The 18550-nt window shown below is 36.3% G+C and overlaps 1 protein-coding gene and 1 long non-coding RNA gene across 2 annotated transcripts in view; one reads left to right on the top strand and one right to left on the bottom strand.

Annotated features, from left to right (window-relative positions):
• Positions 1 to 1087: 1087 nt before the first annotated feature.
• Positions 1088 to 18550, bottom strand: part of RBM20 (RNA binding motif protein 20) — a 72983-nt gene continuing 55520 nt past the window's right edge. Inside the window, exons 7-13 of the mRNA XM_081329820.1 lie at positions 17696 to 17827; positions 15747 to 15826; positions 14114 to 14804; positions 11365 to 11998; positions 9782 to 9901; positions 7834 to 7955; positions 1088 to 1325 (exon numbers count right to left, since the gene is read on the bottom strand). Of these exons, the coding sequence (XP_081185946.1) occupies positions 1215 to 1325; positions 7834 to 7955; positions 9782 to 9901; positions 11365 to 11998; positions 14114 to 14804; positions 15747 to 15826; positions 17696 to 17827 (1890 nt within the window). The 3' untranslated portion in view covers positions 1088 to 1214. The remainder of the gene's footprint in view (positions 1326 to 7833; positions 7956 to 9781; positions 9902 to 11364; positions 11999 to 14113; positions 14805 to 15746; positions 15827 to 17695; positions 17828 to 18550) is intronic.
• On the top strand, positions 1192 to 18543 carry LOC308669223. Its single transcript, XR_014026725.1, has 3 exons — positions 1192 to 1319; positions 17185 to 17364; positions 18321 to 18543. It is a non-coding gene; the product is annotated as an uncharacterized lncRNA (long non-coding RNA).

Here is an 18550-nt window from a genome sequence, read left to right as displayed (position 1 = left end):
GTTTGATTTACTGAAGTAATTAAAAATGTGTGTTTTGTACGTGCCAGTCCCATCATGGCACTTACAGCAGCATAGATAGGCTTTTGAACAGCTCCTCATCTAGAAGTACTATTGTATTTCTGTGCAAATATATTAGGATTTAGCAAATAATGGCTTTAAAAGAAATTAGTTTTAAGAAAGATGGAAGAAAGTAGAAAATAAGACTAGCAGGGAAAACATGAGTCATAGTATGCTAGACTTTTCCTTAGAAAAATTTAGAGTTCTACATATGTTCACGAATTGAAAATAGAAGGGTTTCTCTAATTCTGTCCATTTCAGTACAAATGAAAACTCTCTTTGAAAATATATATCAGAAACTGCCTTATACCAGACAAGGACAGTGCTGTCCCAAAAGAAACAGTATTATCAGCAGTAACATAATACCTTACCGTACATATATAGCCCTTGACTTACAACTACAGTTTGGACCAGAATTTTCATTGCTAAGCAAGGTGGCTATTAAGTGACTCATGCCCAATTTTACAATCTTTTTGGTCACAGCTGTTAATCAAATCACTGCAGTTAAGTGAATCATGTGGTCATTAAGTGAATCTAGCTTCCCCCCCATTGACTTTGCTTGTTGGAAGCTGGCTAGAAAGGTCACAAATGGTGATCACATGATCAAGGATGCTGCAACTGTCATAAATACATGCCAGTTGCCAAGCACCTGAATTTTGTTACATAACCATGTGATGCTATGATGATCATAAGTCTGAAGACCAGTCAAGTCACTTTTTTCAGTGCCATTCAATGACTTTGGTCACAAACAAATGGTTGTAGGTCAAGGAGCACCTGCCATGTAATGTAAGCTGTAGTATATTACTGAGCATGGTCATTGAACAAAAGTACTAATGCAAAGTTTTCATTCAGATCGTTTCTTTTTCAGATAATCCTCATTCATGGACCAGCTGAGGTTGTAACACAAGTAACACGGAGAAAAATCCCTGAGAATTCTGATTTAGAAAGAACAGTATCCATTATGGAAAAATGGATACTTACAGATATGTCACTTGTGCTTTACTATATTGTAGGGATTATATTTTTAATGGTGCTCTCAGTGTCGCTGCCAGAAAAAGCTAATAATGATTTCCTTTCTTTAGCAAAGTGCAAACCATAGGTGCATCATTGAGAACAGCAAACAAAGTAGCAAGTTTCCAACCTGATAAAAAAAAAAATCATAGCCTTTTCTGCTCGAAGTGAGGGACAATTCCAGTATCATCTTGAGCTGAGCTGTTTTCTTTTTCATTCATCTTCAGATTCTCTTCTGCAAGCTGTGATAGGTATTTCTATGTGGGACAAAGAAACTGCTTTTACAATAATTAACAATTAAATTGCCTTAAGTACATGATGTATTTCCATATAAGCATTTATAACGCCTGGGGATCAAAAAAGAAGTACAAACCTAGTAATTATAGTCCCAGTGACAGCATGACTATACATGTATCAACTCACCTCAGCTTCTCTTCTTTGCCAGTCTTGCTCGGTTTACTCTTTAACCAGTGATGTTATGGTGAGCATGTGCAGATATGTTTAACACAACTTAGCACTTTTTTTTCCAAACTCAAAGCAAAAATTCAAAATGCTTTCAAGTACCTAGCATGAGTTGCTGAGAAATCCTTGTGCAATACAATTTTGATAATGTGCTTTGCAATGATGAAAAAATTACAATTTGCACTAAAATTGCTTAATAGTAGAGTCTGTAATGGAGCCTGCTCATTACGGTCTCAAGTAGTGACAATCATGTGTGACAGCCTTCTTTAACACACACACACACACACACACACAATCTCCTTGATGCCACCATTAAATGAATGGACAGGTCGTTAAACAAACATGGTATATCTCATGGGTGGTGGAGGTTTGGGGAGGCCTGCCACCCAGCATGGAAAACTTTGGAAAGCTTTTTGCTACCTGTTTAATTTCCTTGAGGACCCAGCTTCTGCCATAGCTATTTGATGCACATTTGTGCTTTAACTGCTTTTTCTTTAGAGCTGAACTTTTTCTTGAGCTCTTCAAGGCAAACAAAGCAAACAAGCTTGCTTCCTTCCTTTCCTCTACTGTTCAGTCTGGCAGTGACTTACCGAGGTAAATAACACATAGATTTTGTCACCCTTTTTCCTGGCATCCAGCAAATTTAGCAAATTAAATTGTTAAAAAGAGATCGAACTTGGAGGGCAGAGGCAGAGAGTTTAGTTTCAGCACCTTAATGGGGAAGAGGAGAAAGATCAACAATGCTTTCCTTCACAGCTTTTTGTATTTTCTTTATTGAAGAAATGTAGCTTTTTGCAGGAGAGATGGGATTAAAGCAAGGGAAAGTTTTGGGGAAGCTCATCCTGAAATTGTCACCTTTGCAGGTAGGCAGCTAGCTTCCCCAAAGCTTAGAGTTTGCAGTCTCACAGTGGCCAGCTGATCAGAGCAGAAAGCTCTGAAAGCAGCCGCCACCATTTCTGCCAGGCATTGTGTGTGCCAGTGCTGAAAATGGTGGCGGTTTCCAGGAGGCTTGGGGAGGAGGCTCAAGCACTGCAGGGTCCCATTAGAGCAGGACGTTGGGGAGAGCGGCAGGGGGCGCTGCAGTGTCCCTGTGTAAGGGCGAATAACGGTGGGAGTGCTGCAGCTGCCGTAAGTTTGAAAAAAAAAGGTTATATGTAACTTTAAGGGGAGGTCTGTCATAACTTCAAACAGCCATTAAGTTGTATACAACAGCCAGTTGTATCTCGAGGTCGAGCTGTAATGAACTTCTCTTAGGCTAAATGTACAATATTCCCTGGAGAAGAATGATTTGAATATATTTACTAAAAAGTTGGTGACTGTTTCATGTAATTCTTAAACTTCTTTTTGAATCAGAGTTGTTTAAAGAGTACTTAGGAATGCTTTAAAATTATATATTAAGTGCAGATTTAGTCTCACTTTTATATATACCTAGGATTTTCCTCTACTCACAATGCAAAATATGAAAGATAAATATAAGCAAGACTGAATCAAAATAATAAATTTACAATATTTTTAAAAAATTAATAGGAAGGGAGGACAAATAATGTCTATGCAAGTAATTCTCAACTTACAACCATTCATTAGTAATTATCTGAAGTTACAATAGCACTGAAAAAAGTGACCTACAACTGATCCTCGGCCTTACGACTATCTCATGGTTGCATGATCATGATCTAAAACTTTGGCAAACAGCTTGTGCTTATGATAGTTGCAATGTCCTGCAGTCACCTGATCACTAATGGCAACTTTCCGTGGCCTCCAACAAGCAAAGTCAATAAGGAAACCTGGGAAGAGGGCAAGTGACAGTCATGTGATGTTTCACTTAACAATTATGGCAAAAAAAGATTGTAAAAATTGGGTGCAGTCACATGATGCCTCACTTAACAACAGTACCACCTAATGACAAATTTTGCAGTCCCAATTGTCATAAATTGAGGACTACCTGTAACCTTTGGCGCTGAAAACAGCCCCAAATCTATATGTTTCATCTGATTTTTGGGGGAAAGTTCTCAACTCACTTATGTAAAATTGCTAATCAAAAGAAAAGCAACAGCTATGTATGGGGCTCTACGTAGTATTATCTCTCTTATTTTTCCAGTATGATCCCTCTTCACCCTTCAGGAACTACTCAGTCCTAGTGCTTGCTTGCTTATTTATTTGTTTGTTTGTTGAATGCATATGTCAGCCTCCAAACAGAGCCATATAACACCCAAGGGACTTGCAGCTCACCCTAGCCTAAGGCCTGGGAGCAGAGCCAGGTTTTGAAGGCTCTTTAAAGCAAGATCTGGGTGGGGGGCAAATGGCAAGGCGATACTACTGCTGTAAATTAGAGCCTTTGGAACAGCTGTGCACTTAGTGAGAAGTTAAATTCAGTAGATATGCACACATGCACAACACACACACCTACAAGAAACTTGATACTCGTAGTCCTTCTTGTAAAGCCCAGCCAAAGCAATGCCACTTACTTCACACTCTTAAAAACAGATTCATCTGTTGCTTAGGTTTACTAAAACCATTAATATGTCCAGATCTTAATAAGCAAATACCACATTTAACCAGCTATGTAAAACTGCTTTGGTCTTAAGATTTAGTGGCTATGCTAAAGGAGCACCAAGAATCCTAAAGGCAAGCTTTTCACCTGCTCCCGTCTCCTTTTTCATTTAAGCTTGTGCATGGCTTATTACCATGCTGTGTACATCATCTCACTTCTTGCTCTAAAGAGAGGCCAAGGTGAGGTGACAATCTTCTCTTGATCTCTAAAGTTATGATGTGTAAAAATTCTTCAGATTTGCAACTAGAGAATTAAACTGAAGTATTTTAGCATTTAGCTTAATGCTTCCTAACCTATGTGCGCCTTATTGTTTTTATCTTGTCAAGAACATTTTTGAGGCCTGCATCAAACATTCTGAAATAACTGGGAAAAATCATTGTTTAAAAAGAGTGTATGCTTTTAAGTGAGAAGGCACTGGGAATCCTACTATCTTTCTTCAGCATCATAAAAGAGAGTTTGCAGCACTCACTACAATGGAGGCCAAATATTGAAACAGACTCATTGTCAGACTGATTCTAAAATTCTTAAATGTTATTCCAGATTGCACTCTTATACATCCCATTATGTTTTTAAAGTTGAGAGGTTAAAGGGAAAAAGTGTATTATTAAAGCATGTTTCATTTCAATCTTCCTTTCATTGACCAATTGATTGAAACAGACAGGTATTCCTTATAAAGGGCTGTTTGTGATCCAAGTTGCTTGGTGGACTTGCAAAGTTTAAGAAACACTGTTCTAATTAGTTCATTTTAGATTTAACTGAGAAGTATGGCATGTCCATCATTCTCATAACATATGAAAATGATAATATGAGCTTCAGTATGCCATGGAAAAGTACATTTGAAAGTGCCAAAAAAAAGCATTTTTGCCTTCTTTCTACTCACTTCACTTTTTTTTATCCAAAACACAATTTGTTCAGAACAACAGAATAACAGAGTTGGAAGGGACCTTGATGGTCTTCTAGTCCAACCCCCTGCTGAGGCAAGAAACCCTATGCCATTTCATACAAATGCTTGTCCAATCTCTTCTTAAAAACCTCCATGTTGGAGCACCCATAACTTCTAGAGGCAAGTTGTTCAAAACAGAAAAACGCAACACCAAATAATAATGTCTATATATTACTAAAACTCCTGTATCCGATTGTTTATAACATTCAGCCGGGCAAAATAGTACATAGGGCAACAATCTTTGAATCAACGTATCTCAAATGAACTAACTTAAATATTGCCTCAAAAATTGGAACCCATGACTCCTGTGGGATTGAAATTTGGAAAAGTTTGTGTCTGCTTCAGTGATGTGCACTGCCACAGTCACCTGATTGTCATTTCCAACATTCCCTGCCGGCTTCACACAAGTCAGTGGGGAAGCCAGCAGGAAATTGCTAGTCCATGGCAAGTAGACAAATAAATAGCTGTGCTGCCAGGTGGGGGAGTGAGTGAGTTGATAAGCAAGAGACACAACAAGGTTCAGAGAATAAACAGAAGTGCATGAGAGGCATGGCACAGGTCTGGGAAGGTGCCCAATGGTGTAGGTTGGGGAGGATGCCCAAGAGGTGTGACAAGGGCCAGGAAGGGTCTGCGAGGATGAAGCACAGATTGGGGAGGGTGCATGAGTGTATGGGGCAGGCAGTGTGCAGGAATGTGAAGGAGGCAGGGCAAGGGTCAGGAAAAGTATTAGGAGTATACTAGTAGCAAAAGAAATAACTCTGAAATGATGTCCTAATAGGTTACAGTTTCCTAGTATTCTTGGTATTTTGAAGTCCCTGTTTTGTATACCTTCCTAAATTTGTTTTATTTTATTTTATTACATGATGGACATGTAGATGAAGGACAACATTCTTCAAAGCTCTTAGGGTAAATAGCAGTATATGACTTGAAAAAAACTCTGATAAATTAATATTTTTTCTTCATAAAATGAGGAAAAAGGAACAATCTGAGGAAGAAACTGGATATCAGCACGTAATACTATCTTGTGTTTGTGGATGGTTATAAATAGAGGGTTGAAGTGAAGAGGTGCTAATTCGCTTGGGAAAACTTCAATGTGATCTACTGCAAGTTTAAAGTGGCCACATAACCCAGCAGACTCTGGAGGATGCAAGCAGATACTATTGCTGTAGACTAAAATGCCAAGATAGAGTGTGAGGTAATCTTGCCTGCTGGAAAAAAAGTACTGGAGAATCTAGCACAAGTCCCAAAAATCTCAGGAAGTGGGAACAAATTGGTTGACACAAAAGTGCAAGCTGGCTAGATCTAATATAGCTCTGGCATTAGCAACTACTTCTTCCTTTGAAGGAGCTGCCAGAAGGTAATTACTAAAGTAATGAAAAACTTATCTCACTTGAAAGTATTAAGTGGACTCACACAACCCTGTTGCATTTTAATACTCTTTTGCTGGAGTTGAAAGATCAAAGAGAAGCATCTTGAACTGAAACAGATACTCTCCAGTAATAAATGAAGGCACTGGTGATAGTCTGTCCAGATTCATTGTAGGCATGTATATGTCCTTCACATCAGTCATGTAAACTAGTAGCTATTAAAGGTGAGAACACTTGAAATCAATGGGATGAAGAATCAGTCTGAAGATACTGTTTTGTTTCAAGTTGTGAAATTACAGGAGTAAACTTCCCATTCTACCTTAAGTAGAGGCAGGATATCTACTGTTCCTTTGCACAGCAGAGTGGTTACCCTGGTTTGTAAGATAAGACGGGAGGAATAACAACAGCATAGTATTGTGAAGACCCCTGGAACTTGAAGGCATAGCTCTGCTTATTGTAATAAAAACCTAATGTTAGTATCTTTTAATGCTTATTTAAGAAAAAAAAGTGAAGACAATCTGCTTACTGCTACAGTTGTGAACCATGAATTCAAGTAAAAGTAATGTTTGGATTGCTGAAACTGAATTAGAAAATGCAAAGTTGGCTACTTCTCTTGCTAGAACTATTATATATAAAGAGGAATTGACGGGATGATTGGTTTTAAGTATCATACGAAGCTTCTTGTTGCAAGAAAGTTTTACATAAAAAGCTGTTGTACTTCACTGTGAAAATCTAAGTTTTACTTCACTGTCTGTCACTAAATGAAACAGTGACGGTCTTCAGTCTAATGTTGTTTCCTTAACCAATTCAGACAACGCCTTGAGACTAAAGAGTATTTTTTATGGTTCAGAAGCCGCAACCAATTTGGTGCTTCATGGTATTAATCTGCTGGCTATCAGTCATATTGCCTCCTCTTGGAATCTCTTTGGGGCTTCTACTTTTATATTATTTGGTTAATGATTCAGCATAGTTATCATTTTCTTTCTTCAAGAGATTTGATATTGACCTTGGTATTTCACTACCTAACCTCTACAAACTAAAGAGATTGTATGCTACTAAAGTAATATAATTTACACCCTATTTCACGCAGTTTTCTGTTCTACTATAATGGGGTGCGCTTTCTAAAATACTCTTTGTTGTCCACCACTACTATGATAAAAGCAGTAGGCGTGAGCTTAAATGGACTCCAGAAGATGGTAGAGGACAGGAAGGCCTGGAGGAACATTGTCCATAGGGTCGCGATGGGTCGGACACGACTTCGCAGCTAACAACAACAACTATGATAAAATTGAGCTGGGCGGGGAGACATAATGCTGCAATAATGAACAATGATGATGCATGTACCACAGTAGAATACATTTTTGGGCTAAAGATCTTCCATATACTATCAGTAGTTTGGATAATTTAATAATCTGAATAAAATAATAATTTTATTTTATTACCTGCAGATTTTTATAGTGAATGGTACTTCTACAATGATGAATTTTTGCTGCATTTTCATTTGTGTAGAAAAGTCCACAAAGTTTGCAGTAGTAGCCAGTTCTGGGAACAACAAATTCCACACCTATAAAAATGAATTATAATAATCAGCTTGTTGTCAATTTGAATAATGAACTATTACAAATATGTGTCCCAGGATAATATTGTAAGATCCAGTCTGGACGGTCACCGAGACCAGAGGTTTTGTCTTCTGAGCTTTCAGAGTCATGCTGCAGCTGTCCCTCTTCAGCGAGCTTTTCTCTAGCCCATAGTTCATTATTATCCTTTGGGTCCTAATGAACTACAGGTAGTCCTCAGCTTACAACAGTTCATTTAGTGACTGTTCAAAGTTACAACAGTATTGAAAAATGTGACTTACAAATGTTTTTCAGAGTTACAACCTTTGCGGCACCCCATGATCCTGTGATCAAAATTCAGATGATTGGCAACTGATTCATATTTATGATCACTGCTGTGTCCCAAAGTCATGGGATCCCCTTTTATGACTGGCTTCCCCATTGATTTCACTTGTCAGATTCACTTAACAAATGAGTTACTAACTTATCAACTGCAGTGATTCACTTAACAACTGAGGCAAGAAATGTCATAAAATGGGACAAAACTCAGCAACAGAATTTTTGGGCTCAATTGTGGTCGTAATTCGAGGACTATATAGCATAGCCGATACCATTTCACAGAAAACCTAATAGTAGCTTTTTTCATGTTTCCACGTCTAATTATTCAGTGAGTAAACATACTGTCTAATTATTTTCATCCTGCAATTATTACATGTTTTAAATTCAACACAGAACATTTGAGCCATTTGTATTAATAAAAGAACTATAGAAATATGTAAATATTAGATGTTATTATTTATTTGATCAATTTATAAGATTAGAGGAAGAAGATTCCACATGCCAGACCTGCATTTCTTAAAAAAAGATCTGGATCTACGGTATTACCCGTTTTCATTCCTTGTCTATTTTCGTTCCTTTTAGAGAAAAGAGGGTTTTAAATCCAAATATTAGAAGGAAGGCTTACAGTTGAAAATAAACTAAATTTATCCTCTGTTTCTAAAGAATGGAAGGGAAAAAAGAAGTGAGAAATTCCACTTCCTTTCATCATTCTGGGATTCTTTCTCTTTTATAGTAGTTCTGACTTGGGGAAACAGATGGAAATGCAGCAGTCAAACAATCAATCAAACTCATGGTGACTTAGCATTTTAAAGTGAGTGTTCATTGCTTTCAATTATTTTTCTCTCCTTTTGGTTTTTTTGTTGAGATTCCTTAAAAGCTTGCTCTTGTTTTGGGCTCCTAGTAGGATGTCTGCAGCTAATAATAAAATCCAGTCAGTACCATTCATCCATACATTTAATCCTATTTACTTTACCATGATTGGTGATTCCAATTAAGTTTTTAACATTTCAATTTAAATATGTAATATGCAGAAAGTTGAAGTTCTCATCTTTCCTCTCCTTGATTATCACAATTTCCATATATGTATCATTATCTTCATTATCATTTTTATCCATTCTAACAGCTAAGCAAAAAAAATTGTTTATATTTTGTTTATTCACTCACTTGCAGCAGGCTGCTTCCCTGAATTTAATTAGCAAAAATCAACTGATTTCTCTCAGTTCATTAAAGAAAATTGATCCATGCTGTTGTCATCACTCGATTAATAAAACCTAAGTCTGTTCAGAATCAGATACACGACATTACATATTGAACATCTGTACATCTGTGATTTTTCAGATTCTGTCTAACCACAGTATTTTCTTGACTCTGGAGTTTTAAATATTGTTCTTAAGATAGAAAACTTCTCTGAATAAACTCAAGATACATTGTTCTGTAAGTTAAAAGATACTGTAAAAAGTAACATTATATGTGAATCACTTCTAATCAGACAAACCTAGTGGAATGTTGAGCTCCGTAAATACATCATCTTGTTCCCACGATGGTGAAAAATACAGCTTTTTTGATTCAACTTCTGGGAGATCAGGAGTTTTTATTTCTGTATACCTACAATTTGCTTTAAAAACAGAGGAACATTTTGAATAAAAGTAGTTTCTTAACATACACTTAAGCCTACAATACTACCCACAAAATATTTTTTAGATCACTCAGGGATTCTTTCATATGATGTTCTCTAAAATTACTATGCGTTGTTCCATCTACTTTTTCTTAAGAATTTAGGTGAAGTTGTTAAATTGTTACATTTCAGTATTTTGGAAATTGTAATATTACAAAGCACAATGATCCTAAAGCACAAAGTGCAGTTATGCCCTAGTGATAAAATATTCTGGAATATTATCCTATTAAATAAAAAGTTCCTATAGGAGACATCTATCAAATTATTTTCTAGCAAACAAAAATATCCTTAAAATATGAAGGCAAAACTGAAAAGTTGAACTGTCCCAACAAATACACTGGAACTACATTAAAATTGTTTTCACAATTCCTTGCCCTGATAGATTACTCAGAAGGATTCTGTAGTCAATAGTATTGAATAGTATAATCAAAGCAATATCAGTAACATAAACTGCTGCAAGCCTGACTGAAATAGAGCCAGATAATCATTTAAATCCAGTTACTTCTAATTCTCTATCACATTAGCAAATAATGGAAGATTTGATAGTGGTATAAATATGACAGTTTTCTTTAAAAAAAATGTTTGCTACCAATGGGCACACTTCCAATCCAGTTGCATGAACCTGACAACAATGCACGCCAAAGTGAGAGTAACACTAATGTAGTTGTACTTGAAAACGTTATCTAAATGAGATGGCAACAACCAGTAATCCTTGTTGGGTCTCTCTTTCAGTCACTTGTTTGCTTAGTGACCATTTCACTTCTAATTTAAGAAATGAATTGCGATCGCTAAATGATGAGAGGATATAATTAAACCATTCTTGCTGATTTATGAAGGGGTTTTCCAGTAAAAGTTAAGTAACTGCCTAAGGAAGCAGTTCCCTCATTCACAAAGAAATTAATCACCTTCAGGAACCATGGATTCAGTTGCAAATTGGTTAACTTAATTAGCTAGACTGAGTAAGGACCAAGCAAACAGGTAGAGGCTCTTATCTCCCCAGATATCTTGTTTAAAATGAAATGTGAGAACCCAGAAACCCATTTCACAGCAACCTGCTTCATGAGATCCCTAAAGACTTTTTTTTAAAAAAAAAAAATCAAGTCATAAAAGAAGAATAATTATTCTTCACATTGACAATTCTAAGTAATTTAAGATAGCATTCTAATGTTTCAGATTGTAGGAACCTAGAAGAGGTCATAACAAGATAACTCTTCAAGAGTATTTGCTAAACGTTTACATAATATCCTTGATAATATTTGATGTGATTTAATGTTGACAATCAGTTCATCAATCTAGCTCATTGCCCGGAAAATTAAAATCTTTGAGTAACACACATTTATCTTGAAATACAGTAAACTTAAATGTATTGCTTATATAAAAATAAGGAAAAAGGTACAACATACCTTGAGTCTTTGGCTTTTCCTCACTTCCACAATTTGTTTCTTCTTGAGATTTTTTTGCCAGGATATCCTTATCTTCATTATTCCTGCTTTCCAGAGTTTCTATCTCTTTATAATCATCTACAAGTGTGTCACTCTGCTGGAAGTGTTCTTCCTTTGAAGGATCTGAAGATACGTACTGCTTCTCCAGTTTTAACTGAGAATTAGAACTTTCATCTATTTTTCTGTCATTATCGTGCTGATCTGAATCCTCTTCAGATCTAATTTCGTGCAATTCATTTGGTTTATCTTCAGTATCAAAGTTTAGATGGGTTGCTTTAGTCATTGTATTATCACCTTCAGAGCCACTTACATCTGCATTTTCTTTCTCTGATTCTATGGTGGCTTCCAATATATTAGATTTGTCTTCCTTTGTACTTAATAAACTGTGTTCATTCTTTACTTCCAATCCAGCAGCTAAGGCACTCCTTAGGGAACGTTCTTCCTCTTCCTGACCTACAGTCACTATTTCTTCAAGTTCAGTTATATCAGGTTCCATAATAAGATCATCCTCTCCTACCTCATCAACAGTTACAAGCTCCTCCATATTGGTTGGATACCAAGTTTCTGCTTCCATGTCACTTCCGCTCTCCCAGTTCTGCAACGAAAAGGCAAATTTTATTAGGAACATTACAATAAACATATAGACTGCTTATTACAAATTGTTTTTAAGAATAAATCATGAGTGGTGTCTTTATTACTTATTTATTAGATTTATATCCTGTGCTTCATTCAGGACCTCAAGAAGGCACACACATCATCATCTGGACCCAGATTAGTTCCTGTACTAGATAAATGCCTATGCAGATTCTCAGTCATCCAGGTCATAGTTAATCCAAAGATGCTTTTTCATGAGGCAACTGGACTTTTTTGTTTTTCTTTGAAGACATTTTGAGAAGCAAAACATCTTCAAAGAAAAACAAGAAAGTCCAGTTGCCTCATGAAAAAGCATCTTTGGGATAACTATAAAGGTAAAGGTTCCCCCGCACATGCGTGCTAGTCGTTTCCGACTCTAGGGGCTGGTGCTCATCTCCGTTACAAAGCCGAAGAGCCAGCGCTTGTCCGAGGACGTCTCCGCGGTCATGTGGCCGGCATGACTAGACGCCAAAGGCGCACGGAACGCTGTTACCTTCCCACCGTAGTGGTCCCTATTTTTCTACTTGCATTTTTACATGCTTTCGAACTGCTAGGTTGGCAGAAGCTGGGACGAATAACAGGCGCTCACTCTGTTACGCGGCACTCGGGATTTGACCCGCCAAACTGCCAATCTTCTGATCGACAAGCTCAGTGTCCTAACCCACTGAGCCACTATACTAGACTTTTAAAAAAAACATCTGGTTCAATGCCACCTACCATGGCCTTCAAATCTTAACTTGCACAAATAACTATAAGAAATAATATTAATATTTATCTACATTGACTCAAATGCCATGATAAATAATATTTATTTATATTTGCTAATAAATAATTATGGATTTGTGTAGTAATAATACTTACATTTTGTTTAACAAAATTTTAAAACCATATTGTATCATAAAATAGAATACAAAAGTAATAATAATGAGTATATAGTGCATCAAAACACATCTTAAAATGTAAACAGCATTAAATAAACTTTAATGATAAATGCCATGATAAATAATATTTTTGCTAATAAATAAATAATTATGGATTTATGTAGTAATAATACTTACATTTTGTTTAAAAAAAATTAAAATCATATCATATCATAAAATAGAATACACAAGTAATAATAATGAGTATATAGTGCATCAAAACACATCTTAAAATGTAAACAGCATTAAATAAACTTTAATGATATTAATGTAAAGAGTACACCAAATTTGGAGGAGAAGGTATTCAACACGTAAGTTCAAAAAACGGTATTTACTCAGGTAGCACCTTCCATCCTGGGGAAAGGTCTCAAGCTATATAGGGAGCTTTTTATGTCTATTTACAAACTGAGAAATCTTTTAAGAAAGAAAATTTTTTTCCCTCAAGTTCTTTTTTGTGAAATGATAAGAGAAGGTCTTAAGGGAGAATTTGGCCTAATCTTAAATAACAGATTATTTGAGAAAAGAGATAACACTTCTAAAGAATTTCTTATAGATGGTCTTGTCTGCCTGTACTTCCTGTACCTTCCTAAAATTCTCATTTAGTACTCTTCTGTGTATGCAAGCGTGCAAAGCAGTAACAACTGAATTCCTGAACCATTTTATATAAAATTTGCCAAATTTCAATTCCATAAGAGCCATAATCTTGGATTTTGGATTTGTTTTGTAAGTCAGCCCATTTGAGTTACCTTGATTCAAAAGGTTTTGCCCTATCATGCACCATTTCATCTAGTTAAAGGTTATAGACAGAGGTTTAGTAGTATATAGATATACCGGTAATATACCACAAGATTTTTGTTATTTTTGTTGTTGTTTAGCTTGAGTACTTACTGAGCTTGCAGAAATAAATGTAGTCTAATTAAACAAAATAAATGTTGTTAGCAAGATTTCTGTGGTTTTGTCCATAAAACAACTGAAGTTCTTTCATAATATCATAATAATATCATAAAATCATAATACTGCTAAGCTTGTAAGCCGCCCTGAGTCTTCGGAGAAGGGCGGGATATAAATGTAATAAAAATAAATAAATAAATAAATAATGTTAATAATAATGAATTAAAATTATTTTTATATTCATGATAATTTATAGTACTTATTACCTCATTTTCATTTCCATTTTCCTTTCCTTTCTTTACATTATTTCTTTCGGCTATACCAGGTGACATGTCCTCTGCCTTTTTAGCATTGTCTTTTAATTTGTCTTTATCACTTTGCTTTTGCCTGACAGTGTCAGGTATCATGATGGACTTTTGTTCTGACATTTCCTCCTTAGCTGTGTCTTCACAATGAGAATGTTTATGTTCTCTCGATCTTGTCTCTTCCTTTCTTTTGCCCTTCAAAGCAACATCCAGTGTTTGATTTTGATATTTATCAGACTTTTGCTTAGATGATTTTCTATAACAATCTTCTCTCATCTTATACGCAGGCAAAAGATAAGCCCCTTTTGCACTGGGTGAGCCCCCTCTTAAATATTTTTCTTTGTGCCCTCGGGTTGCTTCAACATGTTCTTGCAAGTCCAGGTGCCGTAAATAATGTTTTCTTTCATGAGTCCACATGTCACTCCTATCTCTTTTCTCTTCCACATTCTCTCTCCAAGGCAATAATTCTTTATCTTCCTCTCTCTGAGAATAAGGAAACTGATCCCATGGCTCTCTTCCATTTCCCCACTCTGTTCGGTTTGTGCTTAATGGGCTACGAGGGGAGCTACAGGAAGTGAAGCTTGGAGTCCGTGATCTTGGGGAAAGTGAGCAGTTTATGGGGCTGCGGGAACGAGGCCTTTCCAGTCCATATCTACAGCACAGGGAAAGAGTAGCATGTTGCATATAAGCATAAATAAATCAGCTGCTACTTAAGGTCTACAGCTATTTTATGGTTGTCTGTTTTTAGAAGTAGTATATACATTTCAAATTGTCAATAATATTGACTATCATGCTTGCCTTAGAATAACAATATTTGCCATGTGGTTTGTATCATAAACTGTATTATGTAATTAGAGGAGCAGAAACAAGCGTAAAATGTTAATATATTTTTATGGTCAGGAAAAATTCCCCATATGTCTAAGAACTGAATAAATGCTAAAATTATTTCAGCACTGTTCATATAATTAAACAGCTCTGGTGGTGATATTAGATATTTATTCACTTATGCAGGGAAAGGACATTTAGATCTTGATTCCTAAGATGGGATGATCCCAAGGCCTCTGATACTGAAGCAAAGCTATTTTCCCATCTCTGCCTCTCTATGCTGCATCCCTCCATTTCTGGCTATCGCTAGCTGCTGATATCTTCCCCCTTTGCAAAAAGGCTGGCCAAGATGTTCACTACTGGAGCATTTGCAAGAATAGCTCAGCTGGTCCACACTTTCCAGAAGCAGGAAAGAAAGGAGTAACAAAGTGACTCTTTGCAAGAAAAGTTAGGGAAAACTGGCTTCTTGCTTTATCCTACAAGGACAGCTTTTATTAGGTAGATATAAACAGTCCATGCAGAATAAAAGTGATATTTTTTAAACAAAGCAAACAGTACTTATAACGTATCATTGTTATTCAAATGGGAGAAAACTTCAAATGGTAAGGAACTACTAGTCTTATATTTGAAAGCCTGTCTGGCATGAATATTTTTTTCTAAAATTTGTAGCCTGTTTCCAAATTATTTGGAAGGACCAGTCTCCTCTACTGAAATCACATTATTTTTCCATGCATCACGAAAATAGAACAATATCAATATGAAAAAATACCTGTCTGCTTCTCTCAACGTATCTCTTTCTCTTTGAGAATGGATATTTTGGATTATTGTTGCCACATTCTTTCCTGGTTTCTAAGCAAAATAAACATATTGCAACTGTAAATAAATGTATACTTCCAACATTGTTTAAAATAACGTTGGCTAGCATATATAGTTAATGGCCTATCCTCACCATTGTGTCCTTCATGAATTCTTTCCAGTTTTCATCATAAACAATCAAATTGGTTGTACTTTTCAGTTAATTCCTTGTTGATGTGTATAGGTATTCCTTAATTTACAACTACAGCTGGGAATGGAATTTCCATTGGTAAGAGATGTAAAGTGCAATGTCACACGAGGGGCCGGGCAAAGTCCTTCATAGTATGAAGTTCACCCTCAGCCTAGCCCAGCAGTGAGACACAAAGAGGCTTCTTGGCACGCCAGAGCTCTGGGGATGCAAGAAGCCTTGAGCTGCAGCATGAAGCCCTTTGCAGCACAAAACCCAACCTCAGCCTGACCCAGCAGTGTGGTACAAAGGGGCTTCTTGATGTGCATATGACTCCAAGGCTACAAAAGACTCCTGAACTGCAGTACAAAGCCCAACTCTAGTGTGGATCAGCAGTGTGGTGCAAATCAAAGCTGCAGCTACCCCACCTTAGTTAACATCTGCGATCACCCTCACCACCCTTCATTCCACTGTCCCACCGTCTTTTTGCTTCCACTGCTGATGAGGCATGCCTGGTCTGACTCTTTGTGAAGCAGCTGCCGGCCACATGAGGTCTTCTTCTCCAGGTCTGGCAAGGAAACTGCCACGTGTGATCTGGAAAGAATGCCTCATGTGGCTAACAACCCACTTGCAATTTTTCTTATTGAATGGAAATGCTAGTGGAATTCTCACTATATATTATGGCATCAACTATAATAAAACTAATGACTGGAAGACCCATGTGTAAGCAACTTTGCAAAAAAATCAGAGGAACTGTTACTAAAAAATTGCTCCAAATTGCCAGTGGGGGGGGGCTCTCTGGGGTCTCATTACACCTCTAAATTGCCTTTTTGTTAAAAAAAATATACCTATGGATGGTGCATTTAATTCCAGACTATGTTCCTAATTTTGTTCCTAATTAAAAGAGAGTCAACAGAATTAAAATAAAATACTGATATCCTTTCTTAAAGTTCTTAAAGACATCATCTGAACTTCTCAGCTCTGAACATATAGCATATTAGGCTCACTGAATATCCAAGTCTACCAAACAATGAGGAAGGGGGGAAAATAGTAAAATGTACTTGTGATTATTTTTAAAAGAGACAAGGCATCAGGACACAACATCGCCTTGTCTCCATGTAGGGATAGGTATGGAATTACTTATCTTTAGTACAGAGATATGGAAGAGAAGAAAAGGAAAGCATGAAAAATCTATCTCAACAATGTGCTGTGCTCTTTTCTCTAGAAGCGATTGCAATAAGACATTCTATGGGAAGGATTCCAGAAGGAAGAGGGAGGAAGGAAGGGCAATGAAGAAGGCATCAGAAATCTATTCCACAGTGAATCCCCCACTCTACAGAGCCACTGCAATAAAGTGTTCTGTAGAAATGGTCCTTTAAGAAAAAAGGCTCCAATTATTTCATAGGTTAGTAAGGAAACTTGGTGGGTTTTGCATTCTGAATTGTGGGGAATATGTAATTGCTTGGTCAATCACATAATAAGTCAAAGACCAAATGAAAAGAAACCTTAAAAGAACTCATGATTTATAAATTTTGTTTGCATTATTTGGTATGTTTAAACAAATTGAATAGGAAATAGGCCCTGTCAATGAACAATGCATATACATATCAATCACTACAGTAGATGGTTTCAGAAAAAGAAGATAAATAAATTTTATCTGTAAACCAAAATGTGCAGTTGAAGACCATTTCTGAGCAGCCAGATTAACAGAATGACATGACAAACAATGATATTACCTTTAGTTGAAGTTCTTTGTATCTTTTAGACATTCTTATGAGTAACTTATCATCATTTATCATTGCAGGTTTCTCTTTATAATATTCTACCATAGCCTGAGCTGCTTCGGTATAGGCCATCTCTAAAAAAGCCTGTGATAATTCCAAAAATTGTTTAGAGTTTAGTTCTTTAGTATGTACACAGAAGAAAAATCCAAAAACTACAATAATATATTAAGTTTATATTGTTAAAATGTAATTTTTCTAAATTATTTCAATATAAACACACACACACACACATATTTACACATACATACATACATAATACACTATATACAGTATACATACATACAAAACGCACACACACAAACACATATATACATATTCATCTTTCCCGAATGGGATAGTCTGGCATAATTTTAGTTGCAGAAAATTACAGGAGGCTAATATCTTCAATTCTAGAGGAAAGGAAGATATCACAATAGATAATCAGCTGTAGAAGGTAAGTAGGTAGGTTGACAGATATTCTGCAAACCAAGAAAACAGTTGAATGAAAAGAAAGAGGGAGGAAGGGAAAAAACCTGAGGCTTTGTTAGTGTTTACTAGCTACCTTACTTGTCCCTGTTTCTCTCTCTATTACACACAGAGAGTCGCAACAGTCCTAGCAAAGGAACCTTGTTGGATCTCTTCATAACACACAAAAGAATCTTCATGGTATGCTTTCCTAAGCAGAAAAAGAGACCTTGTTTCCTCTACAACTCCAAATCCTGTCAACTCCAAGTTAAGTCATCAGAGTTCCAAGCCATTTTTTTATAGAATGTGCAAAATTTAAGCAAAATGTTCACGTATTTACTTTTCTTTAAGTAAAAGAAAAAT

This window comes from Vipera berus, assembly GCF_964194415.1.
Source record: "Vipera berus genome assembly, chromosome: 5".
Classification (NCBI taxonomy): domain Eukaryota; kingdom Metazoa; phylum Chordata; class Lepidosauria; order Squamata; family Viperidae; genus Vipera; species Vipera berus.
This window is presented reverse-complemented; position numbering and strand designations above follow the sequence as displayed.